The 26,346-nt window shown below is 34.3% G+C and overlaps 1 protein-coding gene across 3 annotated transcripts in view; it reads right to left on the bottom strand.

The window, feature by feature from the left end:
• ATF7IP (activating transcription factor 7 interacting protein) overlaps positions 1–26,346 on the bottom strand; it is a 127,475-nt gene that overhangs the window by 66,636 nt on the left and 34,493 nt on the right. Inside the window, exons 1-3 of one of the 3 annotated variants that reach the window (XM_082666602.1) lie at positions 23,078–23,115; positions 9,602–11,151; positions 2,384–2,464 (exon numbers count right to left, since the gene is read on the bottom strand). In XM_082666602.1, the coding sequence (XP_082522728.1) occupies positions 2,384–2,464; positions 9,602–11,144 (1,624 nt within the window). In that variant the 5' untranslated portion in view covers positions 11,145–11,151; positions 23,078–23,115. Of the gene's footprint in view, positions 1–2,383; positions 2,465–9,601; positions 11,152–23,077; positions 23,116–26,346 lie in introns of those variants that run through there. The other 2 variants (XM_082666603.1, XM_082666604.1) reach the window with 2 other exon arrangements.

Here is a 26,346-nt window from a genome sequence, read left to right as displayed (position 1 = left end):
CTGTAAGACGCTGATGAAAGAAATCGAAGACGACACAAACAGATGGGAAGATATACCGTGTTCTTGGATTGGAAGAGTCAATACTGTCAAAATGATATAGTACCCAAGGCAATCTAGAGATTCAGTGCAATCCCTATCAAATTACCAATGACATTTTTCACAAAACTAGAACAAAAAAATCTTAAACTTTGTATGGAGACACAAAAGACCCCAATAGCCAAAGCAATCTTGACAAAGAAAAACAGAGCTGGAGGAATCAGGCTCCCTGACTTCAGACTACACTACAAAGCTATAGCAATCAAAACAGTATGGTACTGGCACAAAAACAGAAACATAGATCAATGGAACAGAATAGAAAGCCCAGAAATAAACCCACACACCTATGGTCAATTAATCCAAGACAAAGGAGGTAAGACTATACAACGGAGGAAAGATAGTCTCTTCAAGTGCTAGGAAAACTGGACAGCTGCATGTAAAAATATGAAATTAGAACATTCTTTAACACCATACACAAAAATAAGCTCAAAATGGATTAAAGACCTAAATGTGAGACCAAACACTATAAAACTCCTAGAGGAGAACATAGGCAGAACACTCTGACGTAAATCATAGCAATATCTTTTTCAATCTGTCTCCCAGAGTAATGGAAATAAAACCAAAAATAAACAAATGGGACTAATTAAACTCAAAAGCTTTTGCACAGCAAAGGAAACCATAAACACAATGAAAAGACAACCCATAGAAGGGGAGAAAATATTTGCAAATGATGTGACTGACAAGGGATTAGTCTCCAAAATATACAAACAGCTCATGTGGCTTAATATCATCAAAACAAACAACCCAATCAAAAAATGGGCAGGAGACCTAAATAGACATTTCTCCAAAGAAGACATACAGATGGCCAAGAAGCACATGAAAAGATGTTCAACACTGCTAATTATTAGAGAAATGTAAATCAAAACTACAATGAGATATCACCTCACACCAGTCAAAATGGCTATCACCAAAAAAATCCACAAACAACAAATGCTGGAGAGGGTGTGCAGAGAAGGGAACCCTGCTACACTGTTCGTGGGAATGTAAATTGGTACAGCCACTATGGAGAACAGTATGGAGTTTCATTAGAAAACTAAAACTAGGGCCACCATATGATCCTTCAATCCCACTCCTGGGCATATATCTGGAGAAAAACATAGTCCAAAAGGATACATGTACCCCAATGTTCATTGCAGCACTGTTTACAATAGCCAGGACATGGAAGCCACCTAAATTTCTATCGACAGAGGAATGGATAATTAAGCTGCAGTACATATATACAATGGAATATTACTCAGCCATTAAAAAGAATGAAATAACGCCATTTGCAGCAACATGGGTGGACCTAGAGATGGTCATACTGAGTGAAGTAAGTCACAACAGAGAAAGAGAAATATCATACGATATCACTTACATACATAATCTAAAAAGAAATGACACAAATGAACTTATTTACAAAACAGAAACAGGCTCACATTCTTAGAGAATGAACTTATTGCTACCGGGGGTGGGGGAAGCGTGAAGGGAAGGGATAGTTAGGGAGTGTGGGATTGACATGTACACACTGCTATAATTAAAATGGATAGCCAACAAGGACCTACTGTATAACACAGGGAACTCTGCTCAATATTGTGTAACAATCTAAATGGGAAAAAAATTTGAAAAAGAATTGATACATGTATATGTATAACTGAATCACTTTGCTGTACACCTGAAACTACCATGACATTGTTAATAAATACTCCAATATAAAATAAAAAGTTAAAAAAAAAGAAGATGGAAAAAATTTAGAACTGTGTCTGGTACATAACATGTTATCAACACAGTTGCTTTTATTATTATTAAGTAGTAGTAGTATTGAAAGTTTTAAAAAATAATAACTTACATAGTCACAGATGGAGAGCAGTATGACAGGGAGAGTTACAGAACCCAACCTAATGACATTCAGTAACATCATTTCCCCTTCTCTTTACAGCTTAAGAACTTTAAGTAGAGATTGAGACACATACTTCCATTTGCCTATATCATCCCAGACAAAATTCCTATGGTCCAATGCTCTAAAAGCAAATCTAAAACAATTTCTCTCAAGATATTCAGATAGCATCTTACTAAATAGTAAGCTTAAATCTTTCTATGGAGCAATGGAAAGAATAAATAAACAATAAAATACATGAAATAATTAATACTTTCAAAGATCCTTGGGTTAGCCATCAACAAAACGATTTAACTGTGGCTTACTTAAACTGAAAAATTTTACAAGCATCTCATGGACAGAAAAGTATTTTCCACAGCCTTAAAAGCAGAAACAATTTTTAAAACTATTTCAGGTTTGTTTGTACATGCTTACTTTTCTCAGGTCTTTCATCTTCATGTATCACTTGCTCTTCTTCCTCAGGTTTGCTGCCCTTTTCATTACTTTCTACTTCTTCTGTAACAAAAATAGAAAAGGAAATTTTCTTCCATCAGAATTTGTAACAGTTCATTATAATTTATACTTTTGGTGTAATTATCCAGTTGATAATATTTTAGGAAATCAGAGTCTCAAAATGTAAAATATTGGGAATAAAAAGGGAGCATGAACTGGTGGAAATAAGTGGACAAGTCTAGTTTTAAATGTTTCTGCAAGTTCATAATAAACTCTTAACATGGAAAAAAATTAAATAATATAAATTTTAAGACAAAGAATCTTAGTAATTTACTGTCATCAATAGATTAATAAAATGTGAAAACAACTACTATAAAGCATTCAGACTCCTTTACATTCAATTATTAAAACTAAAACAGTGGTTGTGGCAATTACAAAAAAAAATTATAAATTACTGGTGAACTCAGAACACCTAATATTTTGACCAGACAGGTTGAATCATTAGGTTATTTTAACGGTTATGGATAGGGAAAAGCTATCCTAAAGATAATAAAAGTTTTACTTAAAAGTAATAGCTACTTTGATACCAGTGCCAACAACTAACTTATCCCTCAAAAAATCCTACACTATAAACAGTATTTTTGCCATCATATATATAGATGAGGAAAGTAACGTTCAGAAATGTTAAGTAATTTTCACAAAAGGCACATAAAATATAACAACTAAAGAGTGCTACCAAAAAATATTGCTAAAAATAGCCATACAGTTGCATTGTTACAACAAATAAAATCCCAGAGGCACCGTAAATGGTCTTTGGTCAATCAATCTATAGCTCCTCAACTAACTTAATCATTTAGGGGAGAAGAACAAGTCACTAACATGTTTGGGTTTCTATTTTTCCCCCTTACATCCCTGCAAGTGGCTCCCCTGCAGCTTCAATAAAGCATGCCGTATTTCATCATATTCTACAACCACAATTAAATAAACAATCATGGGTATATAGAACTATATAAAGATTTTGATATGGCATCTCTGCTCCAAACACCAGGGTTTTAATTTCAACAGCCCTGATGGTAGAAGCCAAGGTTAAAAAAACTTAAAAGAATTTTTAGGTGAAAATAGGCAGAGACTAGGATCATTGATGAACCTGTTACAATGTTTTTCACATTAAGATAAACAATAAAGCTGTAAAACGTGAACACAGTAATACAAAAGGACGTTTACACAGTACATATAGAGATTACTGAGACTATTTTTAAACTTTAACATAAATGAATATTAAAAAATTAACTTTCCATTTACCACCCTATGCTCATTAAGAAATTTTTTTAAGATCTCATCCCTCAACACCAGTTCAACGAAATGAAAGTTTGTTTTGCTCCCCTGTAGACTGCACACTCATTACATAGCATTTTTTCCTATATATACTTTTCCAAGTTTTCCTGCCTTTAATACTGAGGATGGTGACTCCTATAGTTTCCTAGTTTCCAGAAACACAGAGAAATTGGGTTGCTTAAGATGAAGGTTTACTTAGTCTTTATTTAGCAAACCACCCTTCCACCCAAAGAACAAAATTAGCCCTGGCTCCAATCAGGGTTACTTCAAGCCAGATCAGAAAACAGCAAAGCAAACTGGCCTGGTTTGGTCTGCCTCTTTTATGCATATGTTAGATCCCTCTCCGCCCACAGACATGTCAAGCTTAGCTCCCAATTCCTTCATTTTATTCAAACAACTCCTCTTATCATCAAATTCCCGTTTTCCAGGTATGTTTAGAAGATATGACTGGATTCTTAATACTTAAAACACTTATTAGGAGTTTGAAATAGACAAACAGAATTAAAATTTAGCCTCGAGTTTTATATAATAAAGAAGTTGGGATTTAAAAAAATGGTACTAACAGAGTCTACAGAAGGGAGTAAGGCCCTATATTTCTTTAATTTTTTTTTTTTGTTGTTGTTCACAGAGCCTGTAGAGAATCTAAGTGAACCTCCATCAACTCAGAATAATAATCAGAGGCTCAGGTACACGGTGTTTATATATATATATAATTTCAAGTAGTTTCTGGGACTCCTAAAACTCATCCAAATACTTGGGTTAAGACTGTCTTTTTTAGAATCTGTCTTCATTCAGTTTCTGCTATAATTCCTCCCATCTTGAATATAGCCTCATATGTTGGCATACATTCACAAACAGTTCTATCTGTGGTATTCTTTCCTTTCAACCAGACTAGACAGTAAGCTCCTTAAGAGCAGGTACCAAACCTTGTAATTTTGGTAACCCTAAAAACTTTGGGGAAGAGCTGAGACAAAGTAGATATTTAATATCTTTCTAATGACTGTTATCTTTAATAAAATTCATTAAATGAAGGTGGAAAAACTGTATTGTAGAGGATTAGAAGACAGAATTTACATTAGGGGTTGGTTTCCCATTTTCAGAATTACATAGAACTTTATTCCAAGAAAATACAGACAAAACCGTTGCCCTGGATCAGGGGTTGGCAAACATTTTCTGTAAATGGCCAAAACGAAGTATTTTCGATCTTGTAGGCTCTATGGTCTCTGACACACTACTCAATTCTGTCCTTATGGTGGGAATTGATGATAAACAATATGTAATATGTAAACAAATAGATGTGGCTATGTTCCAACAAACCTTTATTGACCAAAAACAGTTAAGGCCTATAGGTCACAGTTTGCCAATCCCCTGTCTTAGATTAATGGCTCTACAAGAATACTTAAAACAAAAAATTCCTACAGACTAACTGAAGACAATATATCCATCAGAAAAAATGGGCAAAGAAGAGGAAGAAGCAATTTATAGATAAGGAATACAAATGTAAGATTCTCAGCCTCACAAGAGGAATCAGAAAAATGGGGCATTACTGGCAATGTGACTTTTCCAGAAAATTTTTAAAAGCTTTATTTAACTAATACAAATCTCTAAATAGTATCTTCCACAGTAAGTTTCTGTGCTCCCTTTTAAAGCAAAATTTGGGGGGTAAGTTACATTTTATTATCTCCAATTCTTCTCCTCCCCTTCTCTCTGAAACTCAATTATCAACTAGGCTTTCAACTGCACTGCCCCCTGTCAAGGTCATAAATGATCTCCAGGTCATTAAATATTTCTCTTCCATCTTAACTGAACAAACACCTGCATTTGATACACAAATAGAGTTACTCCTTCCTCCTCAAAACATTCTTTACTTGACTTCTAAGACAACAAAATCTCCTAATTTTCTTTCTAGCTGAAGTTTTTTCTTGGTCTCCTTTGCTGGTTCTTCCTCATATCTTCAACCTCTAAATACAGGACTGCCAAAGACCTCAGTTCTCGGATCTCCTCTCACTGAATTATACTCACTCTGAGGTGATTTCACCTCGTCACTCAACTTCGACTAATGTCTATATGGTATCTACCCCTAATTTTTTCTAGACAGTCCAAGCCTCTGCTCTAAAATCCAGACATATATCTAACTCAGGCAACAATTGTCATTTGAAACTGATCTTCCTCCCACACTCCCCTTTCCAAAACTTGCTTCATCTTTGATCTCACTCAACTCTGAAAAGAAAAATCTGCAACTTCTACAACAATGTACAGGAATACAAGATTCCATAAAGAAAATCCAAGTACGTAAGACACAGTTGAATATAAATGGGCTGAGATAATAAAGAATTTTAGCTGAACACATTAAATAGTGAAAACAAAATATCAATAAATTTTAATTATGTAAACCATGGCAATTCTACCACTATTAACCTAAAGCAAAATTAGAAACCTTAAATTCTATTCCCATGCAATTATCCTCATTAGCATTTACGTTCATCTAATTTATCTTAAGGATCCAATGAAAGGGAAAAACAACCAGATATTTTTAAAATCTGAAATAATATTTGGAAGGAAATTATGTCAGAGCTTAGGGTAAAATCTTATTTACTTTGAAACAGATTTTTCTCCTCAAAAATATTAAGAAAAAACAATGTTTAAAAAATTTAAAAAGCCGAGTAGAAAAGAGCTCTCCCTCTCATTTCTACATAAGAAACAAAATGAGAAGGGCCAAAAGGGAAGAAAATAGAGAATGCAGTAGACTGAAAGCTAAGGAGAATCTCAATAGGGAGGAATTGTTATTAAATATGAGAGAATAAAGACAAATAAAGGATGCCCCTGGATTTAACAACATGAGCATCAATGTCACTCCACTGAGAACAATTAGGAAAGAGGCTGGGAACGTGGAAATCACAATTCAATTAAGTTAAAGAGTAAAGAGGAGAAGATGAAACTGTGCTAGCTTTGTTAACATAACTTGAAGAATGGCACTGAAAGAGAGGAAAGATGGAACAGTAGTAGAGGAGAGTATATGGTATGGAGAATACATGGAAGGTAACTAATACGTGTACCTCCTCTGGTGTTGTTTGAATGTTCCCAAAGAGAAACCTTTATTTTCCTAGACTTCTTAAACAGACTATGATTGTAAACATTTAATGAGTATCAGGTATTATACAGTATTAAGCAACAATATGACAGCATCCTCAGGCCTACTAAGGAATATCTGCAATCGTTTTTTAGGTCTTTCATCTATCTTTGTAAACCTGAAATCGCTTTTCCATTTGTTTTCAGATACCTTTCATTATTTTTTGCTGCTGCTCATATCCATAACTGCTATATTTAAAACAAATTTGCTAAAGTGTCTGAAATAATAGAGGTTTATGTTTTCCTACTAGTACAGCACATAAATGTTAGTACTTAGAGGGAAAAGCCAGACTTATAATCCTGTGTTCTGAAAACATTAAAAATTATTCAAGAATAAAGAATCTGAAGAAAGTAATACCTCAACAGATGAACAACAGCAAATATGACATGTAACAGATTCTACTACCATATAAACAGAACAGAGAACCGTTTAAGAACCAATGAAGAAACCATACTTCAACTTACAATACACAAAATCTCCTTTGGGTCAGGGGACAGAAAATAAAAGTTCAGTTACCAGCTAAGAAATTAAATCTATCACTAAACCTACTCTAACAGCATACAATCAAATAAAAGTCTAAAAGTAACCAAAAATAAACCGAACTCTGAATTTTCAAAGTATACAATGGGGATGGTTTAATATTCATCTTTCTGCATTTAACCACTGGGTGGGAGGGATGGTCTCCAATCTCCAAGATTCTGACATAAAGGTAAAATGTATAAACTCATTAAATAATTAAGCTTCAATTTGCCATGACTTTCTTATACACACTACCAAAAGATTTTTTTAAGGACTTACCCCAATATTACTCTCTATATTCTTACTGAAAAATGAGTGAAGTTCTCCTTAAACATTGTTATTTATTATCTTTCCAAAATGTAAATTTCATCGTGTCATTCTTCTCTGCTTGAAATCATTCAATGGCTCCCCGGTGTTAGTATGTTTTAGCATTGTAAGCAAGGTCCTCCATAACACTCTTCTATTACCAATTAATTAATTCTACAAACATTTACTGAGCACTAACTGTGACCCAAGCATTTTTTTGGCCTGATTATGATGGCTCAAAGCAGGGGTGATAGCAGTGAAGATGGTATGAAGAGACTGCATTCTAGATCTGTTCTGAAAGTAGCACCAACAGGATTTCCTGACAGATTGGATATGGACTATGAATGAAAAAAATAAGAATGGCTCCAAGATTTTTGGCCTGAGCAAGTAGTATGGAGCTGCAATTAAGAGGGATTATCTTCCTTAAAACCCTATGTTACACGGAGAGTGAAAGGAAAGTGCTTCCCTGAATACATCTATATTCTCAAAGTTACTCTCCTCTACACTCCCAGCATACCAGTTTAACATTACTACTGTATTCACAACCATGTATTTAATGGCTTGCAATTTAATTCTTGTCAGAATCCTCAGGGCAAGTAATGAACTTTATCTTTAAATCCCCAAGCCAAGAAAAGCTTGGCCTTTCTATATATACAGGTTTAATAAATGAATGAATGCTCTTTGGAAGTGAAGTCATTTTTTAATAAGAAAACGTTTCTATCTCCAAAAGTAGGTATGACATATTGGGGGTGGGGGTGGGTGGGAGGGAATCCTCTGTGTCTTCTAGGCTTTTTTTTTCTTTGAACAAACTAAAAACCAGATGTTGTTTTTCTTATTACAAGGTCACTCCACTCACAGGGCTCTAAGGCTAAGAGAATGTGACACGATGGGAACATAAAGGTATTCACACCAGTCTGAAAGTAACTGAGAAAGTTTCACAAAGTTTCAAACAAGTTTCACACATGTTTGAGTTTGACCATGAAAGCAAAGTAGGATTTTTCTCATTCGCTCTTTTTTCTCTAGTAATAATAAAAGATATGGAAAAGACAGGCATTGACCAAATCATGAAGTTTATATAGCTTTTATATAAGGAGTTTGAAATTACCCTAAAAGTATTGGGTTGGCCAAAAAGTTTGTTCAATTCTAACTAAAAATAAAGGACAAATATTCATTTTCACCAAGAATTTTATTGAACAGTGTATTCACTAACCAAACTAACTTTTTGGCCAACCCAATAATAGTGATCTAATGAAAGAGAGGAACACAATCAAATAAAAGAGATTTAAGTTATTGAGAGATCATTCAGAAAATGAGGGGAGTACGTTAGGTAGAATCAAGAAGGCTTAGGAAGCAAATGGATAAAGTCTTTATCAAACATATAATTAGACCTCTAGGTTTTTGGCTTCCAGCAATGGTGGTGCTATTCCCTGGACAAAGAATATTAAAAAGAATCAGATTCCAACTGGAAAATTAATTGTAAAATGGAATTTGTTACACTTGAAGCAAATAAACTAGTAGGCTTTTAGATTCAAAGTTATTTGGTTGCTAAGTGATAGCATGAACAATTGCTAGGATTTTGATCAATTATGTACTGGAAATTGTTATATCATGGTGTTAAACTGGTCCCTCTTATCTCTATTCCCAGTCTATAAGTCCCTTACGGGCAAGTGCAAAATTTTCTACTTATTTTATCTCCCTTCTCAGCACTTCACACAATGCTGCTCTCAGAGTGGTTCTCTGTAATTCTAAATTCTGTGAAGTTAAGAAGCTGTGAAGTTAAGAGATCATTCTAGTCACCATCATTCTCCACTTTTTCTGTAACTAAAAGAAATTTAAACTTTAAGAGAATGTTTTACTAAGCAGTTTATCAAAGCTAATCAAAATCTTTAGAATTTAAATAATATGCTAACCTGGAGAGCATGTCTCATTTTGTGATACAACTTCAGACTCATCCTTTTCACCCGAAATATCCTCTTCATCAGAGAGGACCAAAAAGGCTTCTTTTGGCAAACTCTCACTACTTTCTTGTTTAGATGGTGAACCAAAAGAACCTTCCATCTTTTCTTCCAAATCTGGATTTGTCTCATCAATTGGAAGGAGAGAAGCTTTAGAAAAGCAAGTAAGTTCATCTTCAGCAGGTGCAAGCTTTTCCAAAATAGGAATGATTTCATCTGTCTCCATAGAATCTGTATTTTCTAAGACATTCTCATTTTTGTCATCTTTCATAACATTTTCACTAATGGTTTCTGCAAGGTCTGCAGAATTTTCTTCTTCAGTCTTTTCACTTTGGTCAATCTCAATACTGCTAGATATAGCTTCCTCTCCAAGAGCAGATTCTGTGATAGCATCTTCTTCTATCTTCTTTTCAGGAGACACATCTGAACAAATAATTGTATCATCTGTTTCTAGAGCTTCTGCATCAACATCAACATTACTATCAGCTTTATTTTTCTCATCAAATGGGAAAATTTGATCTAACTTTTCATCACCTCCATTTTTTTCAAGAAAATCATCACCTTTATTGCTACTAGGCTCTGTGCTATCAGTTTCAGGAACTGGTTCACAGACTGGTATAGAATTTGGTTCAAAGGTGGGATCAAAGACTGACTCAGAAGTTGGTTCATCAGAAACTGGTTCATCGGAGGCTGGATCACCAGAGGCCGAATCACCAGAAGTTGGATCACCAGAAGCCAGATCACCAGAGCCTGGATCATCAGAGGCCAGTGATTCAAAAGCATGATCACCAGAGGCTGGATCATCAGATGCTGAATCACTGGAGACCAGTTCAGTGGAGACCGATTCACCAGGGACTGGTTCAACAGGGACTGGTTCATTGGAGACCAGTTCATCAGAGACTGGCTCACTGGAGACCGGTTCACTGGAGACCAGTTCACTGGAGACCAGTTCACCAGAGGCAAGATCACCAGAGACAGGATCAACAGAAGCAGGATCACCAGAGGTGGGATCACCAGACGTTACTGCTTCAGAGGCCAAGTCTCCAGAGGCAGAATCTCCAGATACCAGACCTCTAGCAGCTAGTGCACCAGAGGCTGTATCAGCGGAAGATGGTTCAGCAGTCAGTTTAGAGGCTAGTTCAGGAGTTATATTATTAGAAGACACAGGTTCACACTTTAAATCATCATCCTGCTTGTTTTTTACATTAACGTTTAAGGTAGAGGGTGTTTCTTTCCATTCTGATTTACTTTTTTCGGAGTCAAAACAAAGCTCTTCAATGCCATTCACCTCGTCCTTGTCACTAATATAATCCATACTTTCCAAAGGCGAGGTTGGGTCCAAGTCTCCATTTTCATGGTTGCCATTTAACAGCTTGACATCAGTTTTCAACAGTTCTTCTTTGACCTTGTACACTGCTTCAAGTTGTTGACGATCACTCACTCGCATTGTTTTTCGAGCCTTAAAGACTTTTTTCTGAGGTTCTTCTATACTATCCATTTTGAATCTTTAAAAAGAGAAAGAGAAAGACAGAGTTTAACAATTGAAACCGAAACCACCTAATTACAGACTTACTGCAAACTGATCTTATAAGCAAGCAGCCCTTTATGTAATTTTGAAATAATTACATATAGAAAGCATAATGATCCTTGCTGTGTGTTAATTTTCACATTTATTGAATTTATATAATATAAAATTGATAGCAGATACAGTTCACAGGAGATCAATTACTAGGCAGTATTAGGAAAAAAGTGACTAATTTCTAGTTTTCATTCTCAGTAAGCTAATGGATTCACAGAGTCCGGAGGAGATAGCATTAAAAAAAATACATGAAGTAAAAAAGTAGCTGTCAAAGGAAAGATAAAATTATAAGAGAATGAAAGCAGTAGGGGAATGGGAGAGAGGTATAGCGATAAGGGGAAAAAAAGAAGGGAGAATTAAGGAACATAAGGAAAGATTACATTTGCAACCAGGAATATCTAAATTAACAACTGTAAACACATTAATAAGAGGTTACTATCAAGAAAGTGAAAAGACACAATAGAAGGAAATACAGTCAACCCTTGAACAACAGAGGTTTGAACTTCATGGGTCCTCTTAAACTTGGAATTTTTTCAATAAATACATACTACAGTACTACCTGAACCACAGTTGGTTTAATCTGTGGATGCGAAGGGACAACTATAAAGTTATACGAGGATTTTCAACTGTGCGGAAGGTCGGCCCCCCTTAACCCCCACATTTTTCAAGGGTCAACTGTATTTACAAATCATACATTTGCAAATAATGTATCTGATAAGACACTTGCATCTGGAAAATATAGAATATAAAATATTGTTGCAGTTGAAAAGTAACAACAAAAAAACCAATTTTAAAATGGGCAAAGGACTTGAACAGACATTTCTCTAAAAGATACACAAATAGCCAATAAGCAAGAAACATGAAAAGATGCTTAACATCATTTAGTCACCAGAGAAATGTAAATCAAAACCGAAATGAGACAACAGCTCACACACACCAGGATGGCTATATCAAAGAAAATAATGAATGTTGGCAAGAATGTGGGCAAATTGAAACTCTCCTGCAATGGCAATGGGATTGTAAAATGGTGCAACTGCTTTGGGAAAACAGTCTGGTAGGTCCTCAACATGCTAAACATTAATCATTAATTTTTAATCTTTCCCTTTTTTTGTAAGTGTATCCATGTAAAGCTATAAATTTCCCTCTAAGTGCTGTTTTAGCTGCATCTTACATTTTAATGTGTCATATTTTTCATTGTTGTTCTACTAAAATATTTTCTAATTTCCATTGTGATTTCTTCTTTCATCTGTGAGTTACTTAAAAGTATGTTTCTTTAAAAGGTAATACACTATGACCATGTGAAGCTCATTAAAAAAAATACAAGGTCAATTTCATATTAAAAAATTAAGCAATGTAGATTTACGAGTGAGACATGAAGCATTATAGCTTTATTATAGGCCCAAACAAGATGTCCACTTGATAAAAATACATTAGAGCCCTAAGCCCTAATTCCTCAAATTGTGACCTTATTTGAATAGGGTCTTTGCAGAGATAATCAAGTTAAAATAAGGTCTTTAGGGTGGGCCCTAATTCTGTATGATCAGTGGCCTTATAAAAAGGGGAAAATCTGGACACACACACACACACACACACACACACACACACACACACGGGAGAACGCTGTGTGAAAAATGGAGTTAGCCACAAGCCACAGCTGGGAGAGAGGTGTGGAACAGACCCTTCCTTAGCTTCCTCAGTGGGGGCATGGCCCTGTCAACACCTTGATTTCAGACTTCTAACTTCCAGAAATGTAAGACAATACATTTCTGTTATTTAAGAAAAAACATTTTTTTCAAGCAGTGTGATTTACCACAAAAACAGAATATAGGATGAAAATAAACAACAGATCATCTCAACAGACACATAATATTCATTCATTTGACAAAATTCAACACTGACTCATAGTTAAACTCTCAGAAATCTAACAGAAGGAAACAACTCAAATCTAATAAAGATTATCTACAAAGAAGACTGCAGATATCATACTTAATGGTAAAATAAGATCAGAACTAAGATAAGGATATTCTCTATCATTGTTTCTGTGTTAACATCTGGTCAGTGCAGTAAGGCAAACAAAAGACTTGGTCCTAGAGAAAGACAATGTTGCCAGTCTATAGTGGAATAAAACAAACGTCCTTTAAGGACTAAGATATACAGAATCAAGAATATTAATTTTACATTGGATATTCACTTAACATCACCATTACCAGTAGGAATGATGTTAGGATATACTTGCTTTGGTTGGAGAAGGGAAAAAAGCAGCCTCGGAAGTCTGGGAACTTATCTAAGGCTCAAAGCTCACTGTTGTTATAAACTGATTTGATGCTTATAGCTAAATCATGTTGGACATAAAACGACTTCACCATTCAAATTAGACAAGGTCACTGTGCAACCCAGCATCCCGTAAAATACTAAACATCTCCCTCTCTGACTAAGTGATAGCTACACTTTTTTATCAATTGCAGCTTTATCCTCGCTATAGTTTGTCCTCCCTATAGATAACAGTGGCTGAGATACACAAGCATAGAATTGCCCCTGCTTTCTGATAGCACCTAATACAGAGTAAGGCTCTACTGCCTCAACCCCCACCCCCAAAACCCCAACTATACTATAACTGAATCTTTTACCAGGTTTTTTTCTAACATCCTCCTACTGATATGCCTCGCTGTTTCCCCATGGTGAACATTCTCTCTCACTGCAACAATAAACCCAACTTGTTCAATTACAGGTGTGTTCTTGGTGTTCCACTGTTCCTCTAGCTGAAAGGCATAAAACTATGGCCCAGCCTATTTGCTGGAGGCCAATAAAGCCTGAGAACCAACTATTTTGTCACAGTACTTCTAGACTGTGGTATAAAATCTGCATTCATTCTCTTACTTTAAGCCAATTACTTATGTTTCTTGGTCTTTCTAGGTTTTTAATTTAAATTATGGAGATGAGTGAAACAATTTACAGAAATTACCTTAAAATTGAGAAGAAACGTCAACGCAAAATTATCATAGGCACTATTTTAAGGGTTATTAACTGCAGCTAAAATTTAAACTTCAAAATTTTTCCCATCTACCATCCATTTGAAACTCACACTAACTGAAAAATTTTCTGCAAAGATACAATGCAAATTTTTTAGTCACTTTTCCTTGCTGACTCGAAACATACAAAAGGATTAAATTTACAGCACAAGGAGTATGGTTACCCTTTAAATATTTTCAAATACTGAACTGCAATTCTTTGGGACTTTGACCTCATAACAGCCACATTTCTCAACCATTATGCAGAAGTGGCCGTTATTGCCAGTTGCAGTAAAAGCAAACACTCCTCTTTTTAAAAAAAAGTATATTTTCATAATTTTTAGTAATCCCATTAAGAACATGAACTCTGCAAACAGAAACATGGATTTGAATTCTAGCTCTCCGATATACTATGTGACAGACGGCAAGTTACCTAGCCTTTCAATGTTTAGTTTCAGCCACCTTAAAAAGGGAATATCAGTACCTGACATAGAGGTTGTAATAATGATTAAATGAGATTCTATACATTAAGCACCTAGAAGGTAGTAAGCACTCAATAAATGTTATTATCATAATTGTCTATGTATATTCACAATGGCTTTAGGCATAAACTAGAGAATCCGAAACAAATTTCTCTTAAATACTTCTGGGATTTTTTGTATATGAATTAGAAAATCCAACACGCAAACATCACGTTCAATGTTAATAGCCACCACCAAGTAACATTTAATAAAAATAAATGTTATCGAAGCAAGCTGGTTTTATCAACAAAACTGCCATTCAATTCCTTTAGTACACTAAAGGACTACCTATACAAAGAATTACAGAATAACTACCACCTATACCCACAAGGGTGCACACTACAGCCATTTACAAGATTTTTTATGGGTTCTAAGTATAATGAATAACAGACAAAGCAATAAGGAAGTAGCATGAACAACCGTAGCATGAACAACCAGTTCAAACTAGTTCAGCCATATCTATGCAAACCAATCAGCAGTTAAGTTTTTAAAAATCTATTTTGCATGAGCAATGTATATTTAAGAAAGATACCTGAAAACAAGTGTTTACCTGAAAACAAGTCTCCATGACTGTAGTACCGGAACAAAACATTTCTAAAGATCATTTTAAATACTATCATCTGGAACTGAGACGCCATTCACAAAACTATTTGACAAAAGAAATACTACTTTTTTAGGTGGCAACACTAGAATCATGAAGCTCTCACAAGACTGTAATTTATTTTCACAGGAAAAAGCATTTATATTTTACAGCAGAAAATGTCTGCCATATCTAGAAGTAAATGTGTAAAACGTGATGAACTACTTTCTCCTGAAAACATTTTTTCATGAGAAAGACAGTAAGAAAAAAGTGCTTTTAGGTCCTTACTCTATATATTCAGATTCAAGAACTCTAGGGAAATACTATCACTATAAAAAAAAAGAATCTTTTTCTACAGCATTAACAAGGATTTCACCTTTACTTAAGGAATTTATATTTAAATAACCAAGAAGGATGTGTTACCTGCAAATAAGTCTCTATGGCTTGGAATTTTTTTTTGAAATTTGTGTAAATTATTTTTAAGTAAAGCCCAATGAGCCTCTTCTTCTTTAAGTGAAACCATTATTTTCTATTCTGCTTCATCCCCCTCCACCCACTCCCTTCACACTCTTCTTTCTAGCAAAGAGATTATAGCTATGAAACAACAAAGAGAAGTATTACCAAAAGCTGCAATGTCTTAGCCTACAATCTGCCTGCTCAAAAAGCTCAAGAATTTAAGTGGCTATTCAAGAGCTGGTCACAAACTCAGCCAATCAGTAGCCAGCATTCTGATTCCTGCCCAGCAACAGGAGACAGACAATAAGGTCAGAAAAACATAGTTAAAACCTGGATTCACAACACTTCAGTGAGGTTCTTTGTCTGATAAAAGTAATCTAGAACATAATTGCAAAGAATTCTAAGTCCATAATATATATTAAATATATCATATAAATAAATTAAAATAAGATAAAAGGTATAAATCTTATTTATTTTCATTTAAAGAATGTTTCCAGAAATATAAATCCATTCCCTACCTGGGGAATCAGTCAAACATGGACAATGCATAACAAGAACATACTTTTCTACACAATGGGTTAGAATCTGCAAAATTCAAATGTAAATTTCTTTTTAAAATTCCATAGTCCTTAATGTTTATAAAACATTTATACTAAAAATCCAGCAAAACCTTAAATCCAAACAACTAACAAGATTATTTTCACACTCACCTACCTCTATTGTTACAGATTTCCAATTCCAAAAATTAATTGTGTTCTGGACCCAAAAAAGGTTTACTATGGATAGCATTATAAAGTGTTTTGTTGTCTACTGCACTGAACTGATTTAGTTTGATTCATCTAATGAAATTAAAATGTGATTCTTGATAACCTGTATTAAGTGTTGTAAGTACAATTACTACATTATTTTCTCCTTAACTGCCCTTGGCAGCAGGTTACAAAAAGGTTATGAGCTCTCCCCTTTTGAAGAAATAAAGCAAATGTGTATATTACATAGTAAATACTCATGTAAACTAAAGGCAAATTTTTCCTATATTACATCATTCTACAGTCCTTTAAATGTAAAATTATAAAATAAAAATAGGAAATCTGTCATCAGAATTTTTTTCTCAAATTTACTACCTATAAAATTTTCTTAGTAATAAACAAGTTTTTTAAATAAACCTCACGTTTTTCTCCTTCAATTACAGATAAACCCTGTAATTTTTCAAACACACCCAAGAGGGAGCTTGCTGCAGCCATACTCTTAGTTTATATAGTCTCCCCATAGGAAAAATAAATCAGCAGCTGCTTGAATGCTTCAGTCCTGTGAGAGAACTGAAATTCACTGTCTGATTGGCTCAAAGCCGTAGTTGCCTAAACCAATCAGACATCAGCATCACGTACCTTGCCCGGCAACAAGGGAAGCAGATGAGGGCAAGTGCTCTACCAAGAATCCAAACGGTGTGAAATTAAAGGTGAATGATGAAACTGACACATATTCGTAATATACCCCCAGATTCTTTGCTTCAATAACAGGACTATGGTGGGGTTTTTCTGAGTAAATAAACAAGGATCTATACTACTGCTTTCCAAGAACTGCCTTAACTAACAATGTACCAGGACTGTTGGATCAAAACGCGCGCACACACATAAACACTATGTTAATTCAAAGTATGGATACTTGATGAAGTGTATTTAAAAATAAAACTTTAGCAAAAATTTTCAAAATGTTAAGCAAAGCTACTTAAGTGGACTTGACACTTCTATCTTTGACACAGTTACTCCAATTAAATTCATGCTGTTAACTGACATTAGTATAACATTATTCTGAATAATGGGGTGCTGAAAATAATTTTTATTCAGATCTGAGTTTGTTAAATGGCTTAAATAAATATTAGTCAATAGGCTTGACTAATAATGGCTTACTCCTAAAGAATCACTTTATGCTGAGGATTCCTAGCCTCTGTAGAGGCTCTGCTACTGAGTTCTTTGAGAATCCCATTGTCAGTTGAGAGCTGTGTGATTTTACTTTGCACTCCTAAATTTTACTTGAGAATTCTGCAATAGTCCTGGCAATAAAACCATAAAGAATAATCAGTGTGTTGCACAGCAAATGTTAATAATCTGCGTGTGTTTACTGCCCATTAATGAAGACTGGTGAAACTGCTAGTGCAGTGATTCGTCCTCTTGATACTTATCTGCTCAAATTTAGTATACAGACTTCCTAAATTTTTCTCTTAAATACTGGATATCTTGTCATCTCTGTCAATAATTATTTTTCTAAAACTGTAGTGAAACAAAATCACTACTTCTGTTAAAAATCCCGCAAAGATTTGCATCTTGTTTCCAAACTTCTCTCTCCCAGCCACTCACAAAGCACTGGCAATATTTACTTGAGGATCCAGAGTCCCTTATAGTTCACAATTCTTCATTTCTACTATGCTATGGTTCTTCTCTCACATGCATAAAAACACTGTCAATAGCTATCCTACCACACTTTAAAAAACATTAATTGGTGAAATCTGTTCCTTACCTAATACTCACAAATTCAGTAAAGTATTGAATGTTCATAATATTTGACACAACAAACAACCCCTTCTGCCTGTCATCAAGCTAATGATATAAAAATATGTAATGGAATATCCCCTAGGAAACAGGGAGTTTGCTTTACCAACAATTCCTTGGACAAAGCACGAGCAAATCAATATTGGTTATGCACATCAAACCAGAATGGTCACTACAGTCTAACTTGTTGCATTCACTGATATTGATCTTTTGAGAAATTCTAAGGTAGTCTACATGAAAAAATGCAAGATACCTTAAAATCACTTCTCCAAGTGCGTACTGGGGATCATTCTGTTATATAGGCAAAGTCAAATTAATTGACCTGATCCAACAAATGCAATTTTAGAACACACTTACCAAATTACACCCCCTTAGAAAATTAGCCAGTTATCCATCAGAGCCCTACCCCACTAGCTTATCTCACTCACCAAATTCCACCAGCAATGAGTAAAGTTACAGAAGGCCATGTATTTTATTTCCTCAGGAATTTAAGAACCACTTGTCCAAAATTTTTCACACTTTACCTGGGTGAATTACAACACCCAAAATGATTTAGGACAAGTTGAAAGATGTAAATCCTTCAAATGCCAGGAAATAGCTTTTACTTTTCTTATTGACCCAACCTAAGTTGAAAGACCGGAGAGCTTACTTTCTGTGTCAGTCAGCTTTCACTAGGTGATAATGCAGTATGAAAAAAAAATTTTTATTGGCTAATAACTAAGATTCTTCTTCATTCTAAGTCATAGGCTGAAGGAGCAGCAACTGTTCCCCCACCCCCTGCAATTCTAGGTCTTGTGGCAGAGAGAAAATCCACAATGACAGAACCATACAGTATACAATGGTTTTAAAGCTTTTTCTTAGACATAGTACTTACTTTCTTAGACATAGCACTACTTTCACTCACATTCCATTTGGCTAAAGCCAAGTTAGACATTAAGAGGGTAGAGAAGAAAAAAGCTCTCATGGGGAAAGACTTCATGTCACATGGCAAAGGCAGGGATATATAATCTTACCAGAACAAGAATAACAGTGAGCTATATAATCTACCACACCTCAAAAATACATAATTATAAAAGCTTAGCACAACAAAGATTTCTAAACTAACAAAACTGAATCTACTCCATGTTCCAGCATTACCATAACAGTTGTCATAGGATAAATCACCCAAACTCTCTAGATTTCACGTCGCTCAACTGTAAAACTGACGTTAGACCAGATGGGTGCTAAGTTTGATTCTAGCTCAAATTTTGTATTATTTTACTAATGTCTAGCTATACTGATGCTCTTTTATAATTAATTTTTCATTATGAAATACAGTGAACATGCAAGATATAAAGTCTGATATAATGAACACATGTGTATACATTATCCAGATAAATTAAATACAAAGCCCTTTGTGTAACACTACCAGATAGCATGCTCCTCCTTCCCCATCCCCAACTCCTTAACACAAAGATAAGCATACTCTTGAATTTGATGTTTATTAGTCCCAGGCATACCTTATACTTTTTCTATAAATTCCCCTTTTCATTAATGAAACAACACACCTTAAAGGGATAAAAGGAACTGACATTTATCAAGGGGTAATTATATGTCAAGCCCTAAACCAAGGCATATTCTTTTCCCATTTATTTATGTGACAAGTTATACAAATTCAACTTTACATCTGAATTAATATATCAGTAACCACGCTGCTATCATTCATCTCATTACACAGATAATAATTAACTTAATAAGGTCAACAGACACCCAATTTCAGCATGGAGTTGTCTCCATTGCATATGAACATTTCTTATGCATTTCATCCTTTAAATTTTGCAACCAGGGAGTGTTCTAGCGTTCAAAATGCTAAGCGATAAACTATACTGTATTTGCCACAATTTTCTTCTCTATCTCTTTGAAATGGAAGAGTCATTTGATAGAATTGCTAAGGCCCATCCACACAGTAAATGAGTTCTGACAGTACACACTCAATTTAACCACCCTGCAGACTGGTTCATATATTAGCTCCAACAGGATTACCAAGAGGTTCTTAAACATTCAAGTATCTTTTTAAAAGTAACTTTTCATTAAGTCACCCAAGCAAATAACAACAGAACTCACTCAACAAACCAGAGAGTTTCCTCAATCTGATACAGAGCATCTAAGAAAAACCCACAGCTAACATCATACTTGATAGTGAAAGACAGAAAGCCTTCACCCTAAGATCAAAAACAAGACAAAATGTCTGCTCTTACCGCTTCTATTTGGCACTGACTAGAGGTTCTAGCCAGGACAATTAGGCAAGAAAACGAAATAAAGGTCATGCACCTTGAAAACAAAAAAGTGAAACTACCTCAACTTGCAGATGATAAAATCCTGTACATAGAAAATCCTAAGGAATCCACTAAAAATTGTATTAGAACCAGTAAATGAGTCTAGAAGGTTGCAAGATATAAGATCAAGATATTAAAAAATCTGTTGTAGGGCTTCCCTGGTGGTGCAGTGGTTGAGAGTCCACCTGCCGATGCAAGGGACACAGGTTCGTGCCCCAGTCTGGGAAGATCCCACATGCCGCGGAGCGGCTGGGCCCGTGAGCCGTGGCCGCTGAGCCTGCGCGTCCGGAGCCTGTGCTCCACAACGGGAGAGGCCACAGCAGTGAGAGGCCCGCATACCACAAAAAAAATAAATAAAATATAAAAATCTGTTGTATTTGTATATACTTGCAATGAACAATTTAAGAATGAAATTAAGAAAACAATTCCATTTACAATAGCATCAAAAATAATAAATTTAATAAAATGTACAAAACTTAATACTCTAAAAAACTACAAAACATTGAAGAAATTAAAGAAGACCTAAATAAGCAGAAAGATAACTTAACCTCTTGAATCAAAAGTCTTAATATTAACATGTCACTACTCTCGAAACTGATCTACTGATTCAAGGCAAAGCCTTGGCTAGGGTTGAGGGTTGGGGAAGAAATGAGGAATGGCTGCTAAAGCGTACAGGATTTCTTTATAATGTAATAAAAATGTTCTAAAATTAATTGTGGTGATGGTTGCACAAGTGTATGAATATTTCAAAAACCACTGAGTTATATACTTTAAACGGGTGAATTGTATGGTATGTGAATTACATCTCAATAAACCTGTTTTTTTAAAATAGCAAACTAGAGTTGAGTATTTTTTCATTTATTTTTAATCTATGACTTTTACTGAGTCACACTTTCATGATGGACAAAACAACTATACCAAAAGAACTGAGTACCGGTTCCTACTTTAGGGAATTTACATTTCTAGGCCAACAAGTATACGTGTAATTATACTAGTGATAAAGGGCAATATACAGAAAATAACAGCAATCTTGTTCTCCACGTGTTCATCTTAGATAAGCCAATTACTTTTTTTCCCTTTCCTAAATGGGACATAATTCTATGATGTTTATCTCACAGGATGGTAATAATGGGCATGAGATACTCATATAAGATAAACGAACAAAACAAATTTTATCAACAAAAACAGTACTGAGCATGGTGCAAATGAACACTCCAGGTACATATACGAATAAAGTCTTCCACACACGGAAAATGCAATTAACCATCTTTACCAAAAGGACTAGGAAGTCTTAAGTGAAGCAGGAGCATTCCCTTTTATTATAAACTGGCACTATAATCAAAAGGCCTTACACGTAATTAATGATAATATTTATAAATGAGGTATACTTGCTGAACTTTCTGGAGTTACATAAAGCTTTGTCACATTTTATCAATACTGTCTTTATTCAATATGAAGTGTCTTGCCACTGTATTTACCAGTACTTTACATGTATCTTTCTAGAAATAATTATTAGGGGAGGTAATGGGGGGATGGGTAAAACAGGTGAAAGGGATCAAGAGGTACAAACTACAAGTTATAAAATAAGTAAGTCACAGGGAAGTAATGTCACAGCACAGAGAATACAGTCAATAATATTGTAATAACTTTGGTGTGCAACATATAATATCGAATGTTTTATACCTGAAATATATAAAATTGTAAGTCAACTATATTTCAGTTTTTTAAAAAAAGAAATAATTAGTATAAATTGACTGTAATACCTATGTTTAATGAAACACTTTGGCACATCTCATCATGTATTTAGTATAAGATTAATACATTTTAAGTGCCCAAGCTTCGTTGTCAGAAAACATCTTAAAATATGCTGGTATCATTATGACGTACTTCAGAGGTCATTTAACGAAAGAACAAAAAATAAAGTAAGTAACCTGGAATAATATTTATGAGCTACACAGTGTCTGGCATATAGTATACACTTAGTAAATACTGACTAAAAGAATAATAGGCTATATACATACAACTAAAATCAAAAATAATTCTTAAGCGAAAAAACTAAATTATTCTTTATAAAGCAAAGGTAGTAATCTAGAATACTTCTGACAGAATTGCAAACTAACATGCTGGCATGTTCAAATACAGCAGGTTTACATACAAAGGTCAACCTTCCTTTGAGGAGTCAGAATGCTTATTTACTAACAAAAAGTAACGTATGCCTACTTACACAAAATGCTGCCTCTGACAGGGTGCAATACATAGCACCATTAAAATTAATCTAATCTGACATGAGAGACATTTTTCAAGGCTCATAAATCTTGTTTAGATAGTTGATTTTACATTTCAAAAACTAAAATACCGTTTTGAAAGAAATCTACTTTTGCTTATTACTACATAATGATGAAAATCCTCTAAAATAATAAACATACCCCAAAGGAAAACCCCTGCAGCCATCTTATCAGTTCTCTCACTGCAACAGAAACTGAAATACAATTTGCATAGTCACTGTGGTTGGCTAAAGAAAGCAGGTTCATGTAACCAATCAGAAAGCTAGAAATTGGGCAATCATAAGGGGAGAAATTTTTAATCTGCCCGGCAACAGCCTAAAAATAGAAACAATATGCTAGTATGAATCCCAGAATAGATGTGACTATAAGAGCAAAACCACCAGCAAAAAACCTTTACTTTCTTGGGGAAAAAAGATGCACCTTGCATTTCATCATTTAGAATATTAAACTTGCAACTTTCTCTTACTAAGTGGCAGTTAAAGAAAAATGAATGCTAAGCTAAATTAATGGGCCACTTTCAAGTTACATGCCATTATCCGTATTATTTTACTTATATACATATGTGTGTGCATGTACATATATATTTAAGCATTCTTTTGTCAGGAGAAAAATTAAGCACTTTAATCATAGTTCTTACATCTCTAAACCTCTAAAAATCTCTCAAATCTGAACACCACTGCATTTTTTCCTATCACTTTTCCCCTGCAATCATTTGAGAATCTTACTTAAGGGTAAAAGACTATTTACTGTGTATTAAAAATACAAAGATTAAATAATTTATCAAAGCAGATCTCTAAATAGGGTGGGGATTATGCCTTATTTATTTTTGACACAAACTTGTTCCAACATACAGTAGTGTCTTCCATATGGTAGACATTCAAGAATTGTTTCCTCAATCAAACTAAAACAATTCCTGTCAGTGAGGAAAACAAACCATCTTATTGTATATGTCAAGTAAAAGTTAAACATGTAAATATATAATCTGTAAAATACTGCTATCTTTGGTTTTTCAATTTTGTCTAATGTGGGATAATATTAAAGTTGACAACACTTGACTTTTCTTATTCTGTCACCCAAATAAAAGAATGTTTTTCATCATTCTAACTTTCCAACCTAAGTATGCTTAGTATGCATGTTTCCTTGTACATAACAAATTTACTTTGGAGAAATTTTAATTCCTAAAGATGGCAAACAATGTGCAGTCTAATGTAATAACTATGAAGATTATGGGCTACTGAGGAATGACCAAATTTAAAAATAAATAAACAAAAAGAAAGTAAAGAGAAAAGGAAAAAGAACTTTTTAATTTCAAAAATTTAAATTATAGCTGCTGAAATGAAAGGCTGGTTAGACAATCAAACCATATTAAAACAAATGCTATTTATCAAATTTCATGTTCTATACATTTCTTACATCAAACCCTCCATCAGTATGTTTTAGTGATGTAGTAAATTAACTTTAAAATGTTTTCTTTGGTCAAAAAATGAATTCATATATTTGATACTAGGAAAGTCTTAAAAAGTTCATTATGAAAATTACATACAAAGGACTTATTTTAATAAAGCTTAGAAACAATGTCTCTAAAACATATAAGAACGCAGAACAGTTTTAAGTAACAAAAAGAGCTCCTGTGAAGGATGAAGAAACATCAAATGAGCAATCTATTGAGCAGTATATCCTTTTAATCTAGACATTTAAAGATAGGTAGATTTTAAAATTAAGTTTAACCATGCCTTTTTAAAAACATAAATACTATTATTTTAAACATTCGTCTGAATGAAAAGTAACAGCTTATTGTCTTCACTTTTCTTAACGTTGTATTCACGTGACTTGGATATACAGATCTAACTACAACTGTATTCACATCTTTAAGATAACTTAAATATTATATGTACATAGATCTTGTTTACTTATCTGAACAAATAAACTATGATCTTCATCACAAAGGAAAGCAGTATGAATTAACCTATGAGTTACAATTAGTGGGGGAGAATATAACAAATGGGTCAAAATTTGATAACAAGGCACAACAAGTGGGAAAAAGTATTTTATAATTCCAGATATGTAAGTCAAATATCCCTTTAGATATACATCTCAGCACTTCATATTTTCTTAGGTATTATTTAAAGCAGTTATAATACTTTTTATTTTTACTTACACTAGCCAGTTTCATTTCAAGAGAACAGAAAAAGCATAAGGTTTGCAGAATATTATTCAAAGTAAACATTTTATCACACACCAATAGGAATTTTGGGGGGGACTGAATAATCAATGGCACCTTAGTGTTAAAAATTAGTACAGCAACTAAAATGCCCTGGACAAGTTTAGATGTGTTCCAGAAACATCACCCTCCATCTCTCCATTCTCTGCCCCATCTGTAGACCCTCCCCTCCAACAACCCACAGGAATTTAAAATGTCAGCTGAGAACCAGATGTTCTTGTGGCCCTAGCCTATGGGTACAGAAGTCTAACTTTAATAACAAATATAACTAAACTAAAAGAAGAAACCTAATCTTCTTTCATATCCCAGAGGAAACTCAAATTCTTCTTTGTACCTATAATTTTTCTCTTCTGTAGCAAAGCAATATTGCTAGTATATTATCCCTTTGCAGCTCTAACTAAAATTCTATTTACCACAACTTTTTGAGCTGATCTTATCTGCAAACCTGTATCTTTCTTCAGTTAGAATTTCAGGAAAAAAAAGTTATGCTTTTGATAACAAGATCTCTCCTGGGCATACAACTCAGAATGGACCAGCACCCACCCCCACCCCCCACAGGGAGCAAAAAAAGAAAAATTATGTTCCTAGTCTGAAATCTTTCTGGCAAACAATACGTGAGAATATAATCTATTTGCTTCAGGCAAATGTTCCTAAAAAGCTGAGTTAATACAGGTTGGGCTATCAGAAGCTACTATCAAAAGTTTGTGATGTATTTTAAGAAAATGCAGAGTTCCTTTACCCAAAACCAAGGATTATCACTTTGTTTCCTCTTTCAGAACCTAAAAAAATCTGCAGATCTGACCAAAAAACACTATACTTTGGAAACTCTCTTAGTCTCTCTCCTCTTAACCATCAGACCAAATGAGCTGATGTTTTCCACACATTCTATGAACATACAATTGATAACCACAAGCATACTGAGATCTCATGTTCTTCTACTCTCATCTAAATCTGTTCATATTAGTTGTGCTTGTTACCGAATTCAGTTGTATGTTTCTAATTTAAATTACAGAATACAATTAAACTTCGTATAAACTGATGAAACATGAATGCAAAAAAAAAAGCTGTTAGATCTGTATCAGTAAGAGAATAACGCAGAAAAAACGCAGATTGGAGAGATTTGGGTTAGGCAAATCATTTAAAATCTTTAGGTCTAAAGTTTTCCATCTGGAATAAATGGAAAACAAAT

The sequence above is a fragment of the Grampus griseus genome (assembly GCF_964374135.1).
Source record: "Grampus griseus genome assembly, chromosome: 11".
NCBI lineage: Eukaryota > Metazoa > Chordata > Mammalia > Artiodactyla > Delphinidae > Grampus > Grampus griseus.
The sequence above is the reverse complement of the archived record's forward strand: the minus strand, read 5'-3'. Positions and strand labels throughout refer to the sequence as shown.